At 39.6% G+C, this 12,175-nt stretch overlaps 1 protein-coding gene across 1 annotated transcript in view; it reads right to left on the reverse strand.

The window, feature by feature from the left end:
- LOC105926521 (type II inositol 3,4-bisphosphate 4-phosphatase) overlaps nt 1–12,175 on the reverse strand; it is a gene marked incomplete at its 3' end in the record, with an annotated part of 212,557 nt that overhangs the window by 46,965 nt on the left and 153,417 nt on the right. Inside the window, 2 exon segments of the mRNA XM_036129950.1 lie at nt 3,546–3,599; nt 3,786–3,887. Of these exon segments, the coding sequence (XP_035985843.1) occupies nt 3,546–3,599; nt 3,786–3,887 (156 nt within the window).

Here is a 12,175-nt window from a genome sequence, read left to right on the forward strand (position 1 = left end):
CAAGTTTCTCTAAATGGCCTTAAGTTAGTGCTAAATACTAAGAAAACCAAATTTATGACGTTTTCAAGGGCTCGTTCCCAATCCCCAGATAACATAACTATCAACACATTAAATGGAGACTTAATTGAAAATGTTTCTTCATATAAGTATTTAGGTTTTTGGCTGGACAACAAACTTTCTTTCAAAGTCCATGTTGAGAAACTTGTAAAAAAGCTGAAACTACGGCTGGGATTTTATTTTAGAAATAAAACCTGTTTTAACATGTCAGCCAGAAAAACACTTGTGCAGGCTACCTTTTTAAGTGTTTTAGACTATGGTGATGTTGTCTACATGCATGCTGCCTCTAGTACTCTCCACCTGTTAGATTCTGTGTACCATAGTGCTCTGCGCTTCTTAACTAATTCTTATTCCCGTACTCATCATTGTACGCTGTATGAACTGGTAGGTTGGCCATCACTAAGTCTACGTAGACAACTTAATTTGTATATTTTTTTATACAAGGCCATGTTGGGTAAACTGCCGGCATATTTATGTAATCTCCTTAAGCTAAATTCCAGTCACTTTCATCTCCGTTCCACCAGGTGGCGCTCTTACCAGGTTCCAATGGTTTTTACTGAGCTGGGGAAGAAATCCTTCTCTTACTTTGCTCCATGGTCTTGGAATAATTTACAAAACTTGCTCCATTTAAATGATCTAATCCCATTGAATGAATTTAAAGCCATGTTAAAATGTCATGTAATTGAAAAATGTAACTGCCCTATGTGAACTGTCTTTTCCTCTATGTGAGATTTTATCTATGTTGTACTTCTGTTTGTATTTTAACTGGTGTGCCGTCTTGGCCAGGTCTCCCTCGAAAAAGAGATCTTAATCTCAAGGGACTTCCTGGTTAAATAAAGGTTAAATAAAAAAAAAAAGAAAGGCGGCAGCTCTCTGTGAACACGCACTGCAGGGTAAACGGGCTGGAAAACCAGTGGATATCCATCGGTGTAGACGACATGCTCATCCCATCCATCCATCTGGCAAACGTGCGCTCCCTGGAGAAAAACATGGACCAACTACTCCATCTCTTCACAAAGAACTTCCAGCGATCTGCCACAGTGCGCTTCACGCAAACCTGGCTGGGGTTCCAGCTGTTTCCTGCGGATTGTAGCGTGGACCTGTATTGATGAAGACTGGTGCTCAGATGTTACACTGCTACAGAAACCAGGCAGACCTTACCTAGAGTCACACCTTAACTGGCAACGGGTCACCTGTGACCCATCGGAATATATTTTTGACTTCAAAGCCATGTAGCTCCTACCGTAGACTTCTATTTGAAAAACTCTTGTTTCAAGATGGCCGTCTAGGCCCTCCTCCTTTGATTAACACATCTTTTGACCGACTGTGTTGATCCACAGTTTCTCCAGAGCTAACGTTATTCACTTTAGCTCATTTCTCAAAACCCTTCCTCCTCCTGTTTTCAGGTACGTTGCTCGGACCATTCAGTTTGGAGATCATGTGGAGACTGTAGCCGGTGAAATTACCGTCACATGGACGTATCGCTCGTAGAGCAGGACAGTTAAAACTCCAGAGCAGCAGCTGCGTAAAGCTCATCCGCTCGCTGCGCTCTCGGTGCATCCTTGTGTGTAAAAGCCAGCTTTTGGTGTTAGACGTCCATTTTCACCAGGAACTATGCATAAAGCTTCTGGGAAGACCGGCAGCGACAGAAGAAGCAGCAGAGTTTGTTACAGGAGTGATAATGTTGTTTTTTTCTGATTAGACAGACATTCCTACAGAAGAACAGCTCTAGAATAGGCATTTTTTATTATATTGCATTAAAATTTGAACCTGTCATATATACATTCCGTGTTTTACTTCTTATTTTACTGTATTCTTATTTTTTGTCTGCACCATCAACACCAAGTCAAATTCCTTGTAAGTGCAAACCTACTTGGCGATTAAACTTGATTCTGATTCTGATTCTGAACAAACTCGTCTCTTTTGGCTCCCTTATTTTTCAGCTAGAATCTCCATTCATCAGCCTGCAGCTGCATGTAGAAGAAAGAAACAGGAAAACAAAAGCAATAAAACAGACAATTTGAGTTTGTTCCAACATCAATAACTAAAAACTGGTCACCAAGGCGCCATACTGGACTTCTTATTTTAGAAATATAAAGTGTTACCTTTACAGAAATACCGATCTTTTGCCTCTACTCCAAAGGGTTCAAGAGCACCATCTAATTTAATTTGGGTATATTTGACGTTTTAGGAATTTTGGGGATGCCAGTTTAGGTTTTTATTATTCACTGGGGGGATTTCTCGTCATCTATTCTAGTCAGAGCCTATTTTCCCCCATCATGCATGCGGAGAGCTCGCTGACCTGATAACTGACATAGACTCAGTAGAAACGGTCAGATCTTTCCCTTGTTCTAAAAGAATTTTAATCAGACCATAGTGGAAAACAAGACACGCTGTGTATGTATGAAAAATAACAATGAGAACATAATTGAAAAAGCTCCACTAACTGAACTATATAATTCAACAGCTTGTAAAAGGGCCTATGGTAGCAATGGCCTCGATAGTTGCTGCCTGCAAGATTTCAGATGCCAGTCTCTTACATCGTTGTGAAGAAATTCATAACTACAATTCTTTTCATCATTTTACCCTTAATCTCGATCATCTAAAAAGCAAAGCAATGAAACTACTTTTGTTTGTTTCTTTGTTTCGGCCCTTCCTCTCAGTTTTTAGATAATTACTCAGACTTTTTATCAGTTTTAGACTTTAGACTTTACTTTATTATGTCCACGAAGGGCAATTTGTTTGTGACTGTAGGGACAAAAGAGTTTTTCAGTCACCTTGGTTGGGCGTATTTTATTTGTTTGCAAGACAAACAAAGGAAAGTAAGACAAACTTATTCAGACTGCATAAACAGGCGATTTTTAAAAAATGTATGTTCTTCATTGTTTCACATTACGTTGAAAATAAATTATTCAAGTTTTTGCTTTTTCCTAAGTACCTTTGTGAGTTCAGCAGAGCCAGAGATGTTGTTGTAAGGAAGGGAGAAAACTCGCATCACACAGAAGCTGAGCACCTCCACCGAAAAGTAAGTTATGAAGAAAATTGGGCCCAAAGAGGCTAATTATCAACGTGTCCATCAATCAATACACATATTCCTTCAAGGTCAGTTTTGATATGGTTTTACCTTCTCTTTTCTTTTTTTTCTGCCTTGACAGAGAAGCAAAGTCTAAGACCTATCTGATGATTTGATCTGGCTTAACTCATCTTTCATCTCTCAGGTCCCCACTGGAAGAATGACAGTTAATCCCCGTGTTTGTCTGCCCGTCTTTCCATCAATCATCCTTTGTTTAGTTGAAATGGAGCCCGCTCACCGATAGAAGGGAAGCAGTTAATACACAGAGACAGTTCCAGGCCAGGAACAGCCTGCTGCACGCTATCCACAAAAGAGACAACCTATTATTTCCCTCCGCAAAAAAAAAAACAAAAAAAAAAACGCAAAGGGCTTAATTAGTATTTTATCTGCTTTTTCTGGCCAAGTTAATTCTCACCTTTCAACCTGAGTGATGACCTAGAAACAGCCAGCCAGAGTCCTTTGAGTATCTCTGACAGATGGAAAATCGTGAAAAAAAAAATAAAATAAAAATGTGACGACAACCACGGCAGCCTTTTCAACACACACACACACACACACACACACACACACACACACACACACACACACACACACAGTTGTCCTTGAGCGCATGTCAATCCCCTTCTTAAGTCAATACGTCTTAATTAAACAGTACCTGTTTTTCGGGGGCACGTCACTCTCATCCTCTGTGTGTGCAAGTTTATTGGGATGAACTCCAGAGACTTCTGGGCTTTGCAGCAGCTTGGCTTGAATGAACCTGAGCAAAGAAAAAAAAAAGACAGCGTCACAATATTATCTCTATGCTGGTCAACAGAAATGACCAGACTAATATAAAAACACTCAGGCAAAGACAAGCAGGCTGACGTTTTGGATCAAAGATTTCACGCAAAGCTGCTGAGATGCTGTGAAAAGCTTTTATTCTCTGTTAAAAGGTAAAAAAAAAAAAAAAAAAAAACTTTGTAGAAGTTTAGGCGACAACTGCAGTAAATCAATTACTTGGACATGTACAGGCAAGAGCAGGGTAACCCGATACTCCCATTTAATTTAAAGGAAACAAACAGGACATATTTATGGTAAAACACATCTCGGCCCTACAAGTTTTATTTTTTTTTTATAAGAGTCTGAAGTAATTACAGCCTCGGATGAACAACAACAGGCTACATTGTATTCTATCACAATTTTTTTTAACCCAAACTGTAGAGGCAATGGGTGATATTAGTTATTTTTCTGCGTAATAAGCCAATCTTGTCAGAGCGGTTTTCTTGGTAATATACAAGGCTTTTATTGCAGCTGTTGATAGCGCCGCAACGTTGTGGTCAGCACAGTTTCCAGAAGAATATTGCTGCAGTAAATAGCGCTGTAATGACTTTCTCTGGAGTTTGCATGTTAGTGAAGATTAAACCTCTGTTGACAAAGACCTTTAATCATCTTTCTGAGCACATGAGATGTAGTTCACCATCACAGCGCTGCTCTTGCTGCCTCATTTTGCTGATGTGGAAACACACTGTCTTGTGCCTATGAAAGAAAAAAAAAAGGCCCTTTTACAAGCACAGTGTCAAATCTGCCGGGAATATAGCATGAAACAGCTATACATTATTTCCTTAATAGTTACGGGTGTATGCATTAAAGATCTGGTTCAATTATAATCACCAAAGCCTCCACCTTTGTTGGCACCTCTGGTAAAAATCAGTAAAAAGTTCTCAATTATTCCATCATTCAATGCAGGGGCATGTTCTTACACAAAAATAATTTAATACTGAACATTTCATTTAAGTACATTTTTACAAGAATCCAACAATAGTGTCTATTACCCTGCTATTTTGACAAATACGTAATTGAGATACAGGCCCGCAGCATCACAGGTCCTCCACCCTACTTAATAGTTGGCTTCAGATTCTTTGTTTCACACCAGACCAGGCTTTGTCACTGAACACCTTAATTTTGTGTCTCATCTGACCAAAACACATCGTTTCTGTTCAGGTCCAAATAGCATTTACCAAAATAGTTCATAATAGTAGTACAGATAAGAATTTTTGTGCGACGTCTCAAAACAGCTTCTTGTCATGAAAATGTTGACCCGTCTTGGCTCTAGTCCTCTAAGAGTGAGCTTTGGAGATTTTTCTAAGCCATCACTGTGCATGGGGGGGTTAACATGAACTTGGGTCCTCATCCAGCCTTACGTGTCACATTTACATTTTGTGTTATACTTTACAACTATTGCCTCATTTGTGGATATGGAAAGATGTAATCACTGTCTGCCTATAGAAACATACATATACATGCATGTGTGTGTATATGAGTGTTGGGTCAGAGAATGACGCTCAGTATTGCAATTTATGACGTTTTGTCCATGTAACTCTTTTGTTTTATAACGCATGTTAATAGAGGCCTAATGACCTTACAGCTTTTCTACCTGATGTGTGCCGTAACTCTCCTTTATGGAAGCTTAACCCCGCTTGTCGTACTCGTTCTGCTCTTAAATCACTCCAGAGGCAACGCACCACTATCTGTCAATCAGAGCCGGCGTGGCGCAGAAACTGTTGCCGTACAATCCTAATGAGCAGACATGTTACCTGTCTCAGATTTTCAGCATCGTTTGCCGGGTAGAAAACAAATTCATTCCAGTTTATTTCTGCACAGAATCCACTGACAGAGACACACTGACGGAGATGCGATTACTTACAATCATAGACGTCTGAGCTCAAGATGATAGTCGTTTTTATCAACCTGTGAATACTATGTGTTTGCTTCTTCTCGCGATAAAAGACTCATTGAAATACGAATAGATGGGATGGATGTGGAATGCTTACTATTCATTGTTAACACTGTGTTAAAGATCAAGCACAAGCTGATGAATACACAAAATACATTCAGTATTAGGATGGATGGAATAATTTCACCAGTCTGTAAGTCGCACAACAGACAAAGCATGCTGTTAATTACCTTTTTTCTACATCTAATTGTGATTTAATGTGCTAAACTAAATGTTTTTTTCAGTACATAAACAAAGAACACAGTAAAGGTAATTCAGACATGATTAAAATAAACCAAACCTTTCAAACTTCATGTTACCTAAAGGAGCAATAAGTAAGAAATTTACTGCAAGCTCAGCCTAACTTATTCTCTTTTGTCACCCAGGATGATAGTAACATTCCCTATAAACAATCATTACTACCAAGACAAGTCCAGAACGGACCATGCCTGGAGGAGGCTGGAGTGGCAGGGAAGTGAAAGTGTCACTAGGTGCCACTGTACTGCTGTATTTCTGCCCACTGTGAAGTTGCTGTTGCCAGCCGTGGGAACGATAATGTGAGGCGAGCATAATGTCAGCAAGCAAAAGTGGCGACATTGTAGCGTCATTCGTGTTCAATGTGAGCAGATCTTTAGTCAACTTTTCGCCTTTCGAGCCTAGAGGTCACAGAGCAGAACTACTTCAGTGCTGTGTGTAGCCCGTGTTCACTTCCTGGTTCCTGAGCCAATCATATGAGAGTTCCCAGAGCTGCCAAAGCAGAGCGCAGCATTTGGTATTTTATATTCGCAAAAGAGCAGCAGCCTGCTAACGTGGAAACTAGCGAGAGACGCATACAACATTCATATACCTGTCCTGTGGAGGTAAACGTTTTTTGTTCCCATTAGAAACATTAGCTGTCATTATTACTTATTTCTCCGTCAAAGGAGCAAAGCACAAGTTCTACGGTTTTTGCAGACGTCTGCCCCCTCTGGTAACAAATTGAAATTACACCAGTGTTGTGCACGGACATGGGAGAAGAGGAAAATCAGCTGCTGCGACCGCACGGGTCTTTTGTTTAGAGGCGTGACGTCTTCTGAGGTAACAAAGATAGAAAAATTAAAGTCAGCCCGTCTTCTCTTGCTAATGGGTCAGTGGATGCGGAGACTCAACAAAGTAGCCAGGAGAATGAGATGAAAAAAAAAGAAAAAAAAGAAATTAGATGAAATAATATTTAACATCAATACTTACACTATGCGCCTTTAACAAAAGTCCTAAATGTCAGTTCTACAAATAATATTTTTCTACAGAACAAAAACAATCTTTTCAGTAACAGGTAAAAATAGTGGCACTACAGCCAACATTATCACATAAGTATATAAAAGGTTTTTGTTGTTTTAGAGTTACTATGGATTGTGCGATTGTTTCTGATTTCAGCTGAGAAATCAATAGTTAGTGGAGTTAGATTTCTTTTCTACATCATCCACAAACACAACTTCTCTAGGGTGGGTGAAGCGAGCATTGAACAGGATGTGAAGAGGGCTTGGATGAGCAGCTGGTTCTTTAAAGAGTCAATGTTTACTGTGCAAAAACATTCAGACAATAGTTCCAGAAACATAATAGATCTGCTTAACCGGAACTAAAACACGCAAAAACAAATACATAATGTCAACTTAAAAAGAAAAATGGAGCAGTTTAAAAAACATACACATTTAAGATGCAGCAAAATAGAAGCTTAGACGTACAATGGGCCGTGCATGAAGAGGGCAGAGGGTAGTACCTTAAATAGAAGAAATACCAGAGGAAAACCTATTTAATAAGTACTAATGATATAGTCACTAATGAATACCTTCACACCATAGGTCCTTTTCTATATTTACTGCATGCTAATACTAACAGGTTGCGTGGGTAGTGGAGATTATGGGGGGGTTCTTGCCATGATGTGAAGGGGGTAATTAACGGCAGCAGTTCTGTTTAGAGGCAGCATCATCATTGGTCGCCGGATCCTCACCGACAACAGGCTCACCGTCCTCAACAGGCTAACGGTTGTGGTTTAGATGCTTTAACAGGTCAGATCCTCATCTACCTGCAAAGACGGGCTCGTTATTGGAGGGAGAGGCTGATTGCCAGCAGCACCGGCCATCTTTTAGCATCACTCTCTTCCTCGTTTCTCTGCTCTCACTCAATTATTTGGTCTGACCAAAACACTTCAAACATACAAGCTACAGCTGTTTTGTTTTTTTAAGAAACCTTCTGAATGGCCGAGGAGGAGCTAGAATAACAACAAGACCAGAATCTGCAACGAGCAGACGTAAGGAAACCAGCAGCTCGTGCCCGTGTTCTGTCGGGTCAGTGCGCGTCTGTTTAAGCTCGTTAAGGGTTTCATCATCATCAGGGCCTTTGTGGCTCTTGGATCACAGCAGGCTTTCTTCTCCGACCCACAGCTCCAGCATGCAGCAGACACCGAGGACGATTGGACTCACGCTGCGTGAGCAATGGAATCAGTATGAGGGGAGCATGAATTGGACAAGTGAGGCATGTCTGACAGCACAGCATATTTTTTTCTTTTAACCAATTTATGTCTTCTAAGATTTGCTCAGCTTTCAGGCTGTAACACAGAGCCCAACGCAGCTAAAACCCTGCAGCAAACAGACAACACACCTAATTTTAATCAAAGCGCACGGTTTGTGACAGGTCTCACAGCTTTTCTAACAGCAAGTAGGCCTCGCCGTCAGCCCCTGGCCTTACATCTATACTGCTGCTCCCATTTACTAGCTCCCCTGTTGAAGACGTGCAAAAATAAAGAAATAAAATAAACAAATGTTTTGTTGCAGTGGCACGATCTCCCATGTCTTCCAGAAATAACTGGGAGACAAACCCACCAATGCCTAAAATATTGCAACCTCTAACAATTCCCACATAATAAATGTTAATAAAACATTTAATTTAATTCATGCTTAATTTTTTTTCAGGTTGATCAGATTCCCAAGAAACATCTAATAAGTAATTAATGACTTTCTGTTTCCCTGGGAAGGTATGCATATGTGACACAGAAGGCTGTTTATTTCTGCTACAGGATTGATGGGGACCCATATTTATTTTGTCACCACACACAGTGATGGGAAGGGAAGTAAAAACACCTCCAAAGCTGAGCGTTGTTTCGGCATCCTGGGCTCACCAAATAGAAAGGCATCTTTTTGTCTGGGAGGCATGTCAGGGCCCTGCTCTCCAACCATCACACAACTCTACTGGGACTTTTAACTGGAACTGTGGCCTCTGGTCACACCAGGCGAAGATTGAGCTTTTTTTTTTTTTTGGCAGCAAACACTCCAGGCAAGACCAGTGCAAAAGAAACAAAGGGTTTGTGGAAAAAGCTCCTCGTGGCCCCAGTTAAGTATGATTGAAGATCTGTGATGCTGTGGGTCTGTTTCTATCCTAAAGGCCCTGAGAACCTCGGCAGATTGGTTCGCATCGTGCTGGAAAACCCTCCAAAGTGGCTGAAATAAAACGATTCTGCAAAGAATAGTTGTTCAAATTTCCTTTACAACAATGTGAAAAATTAATTTATACAATTAATTCAACTCATTGCCAATTATGAAACACCTGATGGCAGTTGCTGGCACACAGGTGGCACTACCAGTTATTAGCTTTTGGGGTTAATTACTTTTTTTGCATGGGGTGAGGCTGATTAGTATATATTTTTTGTGAAGACTATTTTGTATATATTCTTTCTCTGACATTAAAATGTGTTTTAATCTGCAGTTTGTATGTTATTTCAATACCCTGTGTAGATAGGCAAAGGGATTTCTCAAATTTTACCTCATGTTTTCTATTCTTAGGAATAAAAAGAATAACAGAAGGATAAATAAGAAAATAAATGACTCAAAGTGACCAGCGAAATGTAGCGACCTCTGATTCCTTTCAGCAGATGAAAACCCCGGTGGATAAGCCTGACCTTCAGTTACATGTGGATAAGTGCTCATCAATTTAATATAAATGCATAAATAATCCTATTTAAGGACAGCAAACCTCAGAGCTCAGAGCTATGCCGGAAAAACCAATTACATTAATTAAAAAAAGTGGAATACGCTCTGTCCTGTGGGACCATTTTACATTTAACATCCATTTATCAGCTTCCTTCTGGACAATTCTGGGAATTTTTATTCAAATGTGAATAAACTTTAACAAGCTCTCAATTTGTGTTAATAAACTGAAGTACGTTATTACTAAAATCTTTGCAGAAATTAAAATAAATGACTGGATTAAGTGGACAAGTTTAATGTCAGGAAAGCATAAAAAAAAGACGCATCTTTGATGAACAATGCTTTCTACCACATTTTTCTGCAAGCATTTTTTTTTATTTTGATAGTAATGGTTTTCGTTCCTCCACAGTCTGACTCTTTCGTATCATTTTTCAGTGATCAATAATTAATCTGCAGTATCTTGCACTCACAACCTGTTATTTCAGTGCTGCTGGATAAAGATGAAAAGTCAGCCCAGGGTCTGGCAGGATCCGGCCCAGGCGAGGGTCCTGTCAGCAACCATGATGGCCGACACCACAGGCTCCAACACCCACTTCCTCAGAGCTCAGGCTGGCAGCACAGAGGCTCAGCCAGCTTGTCATCAGGGCCAAGCAAAATGCGGCAGAGACAAATATCTCATTAATTGGATAGAAGAGGATCAGTGGGAAATTAATCAGCCGTAATATTCTTAAAGTCCATATCGTGCTAATATATGCGCAGCGTGAAGGTTCGGCTGAGTGGGGATATAAATGTAGACTGATTGGTCAGTACGTGAAGTTCTGATTCATCATAAGACTTTAATCAGTGATAATTTAATGAGTTTAGAGGAGCAGCGGGGCAGCTGATGTAAACCTAATATGCCTTTATTCCAGAAGCAAACAAGTCATTGAGAGCCAGTATAAGGACAACCTTTGGCATATTTACAGAACAGCACACCTCGCTGCCGTTCAGACGCATAAATTAATGTCAGTGATGTTCTGGGGACTTAAAAACAGGTTTAGCGTTTCTCCATTGAATGTTGTAGGAAAGGTGGCTAGGATGAATTATTTTGCACTTTAAATTTAATTGGATAAATTAACTTCAATATGCAAATCATTTGCAGGAAGTGCTTAAGTGACATATGTATGTTGAAAGTGTGTAAGATGTCTTTATGGGTTAAAAATACACTGATACAAACGTGCCATTGTTTATTGATGTCTAAGCCACAATTAGGGAAGCGGAAGTTAAGAATAACTGAGTTTAATATTCAAAAAGTCATTACAAGAGATAGATCCAGCCACAACTTCTCTAACACCGTTTCTTAGCTGTTTCTGGATGTTGGCATGCCTACAAATCAATTTTCAGTGAGTTTAAAAGTAAAACAAACATTTTATTCAACATCAGGTTCTGTCACATCTATTAAGTTGATGTTTTATTTGACAAAAAACATTTTAACCAAGTTTAATAATAACCTGGGGTCTCAATTATAAAGCTTGCATATGGGGCTTGAAACTTGGTCCATTCAAATAACTGAATAAATAAAAAATGTATGCATGACGAGTTCCACAGATTAACAGATTATTGTGACAAGGTGTGAGGCAATTATTTTAATTGCTGTAAATAGTCAAACACACTGTAATGCTACAATGTGGAAGCTTTGGCATGGCTGGAAGTCTTGTAAATGTGAGAATTTGGATGTAAGGTGGTTTCAGCGATCAAAGATGTTCTGACCAATGATGAAAACTGGTCAATTTGCCACTTTAGGCGTTGCATTCCACTATAATCTAGAAGGGACAGTGGCTACAAACCCCCAGTTTCTGGGTCCAAACACCAGAGCACAGAGAAAATGCACGTTCACCATGCAACCCTCAGTCGAGCATCCCGTCAGCTTCCTAAACTGCTTTTATCATTTATTTTTTGATTCTTCATCATCTGGGGGGAAACCTCTCATTCCCCCTGGTCTCCCTCCCTCCATAGTCGATCTGAACGCACAGCCTCAGACTGATTTCACCTGTCCTATGACATTTTGAAACGGCAATTAAGTCAAATTTTTCACCATTTCTTTTAGTGTGAACAACATCCATGCATTTACCTCTGATTTTCACATTTATCAAACACCTCTTGATAATTCAATATCAATATATATCGTGATATAAATTTATTCAATGAAGAAGATATGACATTTCCAATATTTCAATATACATTACAGTCTATGATTATAGGATTTGAAACTGACTGACCTTCTGGGTTTTATGTAATTTTATGGGTTTTATTTTATTAAAGCAAATGTTTCTAAAACGTTATATTGGAGGAGTT

Source organism: Fundulus heteroclitus, unplaced genomic scaffold (assembly GCF_011125445.2).
Source record: "Fundulus heteroclitus isolate FHET01 unplaced genomic scaffold, MU-UCD_Fhet_4.1 scaffold_256, whole genome shotgun sequence".
Classification (NCBI taxonomy): domain Eukaryota; kingdom Metazoa; phylum Chordata; class Actinopteri; order Cyprinodontiformes; family Fundulidae; genus Fundulus; species Fundulus heteroclitus.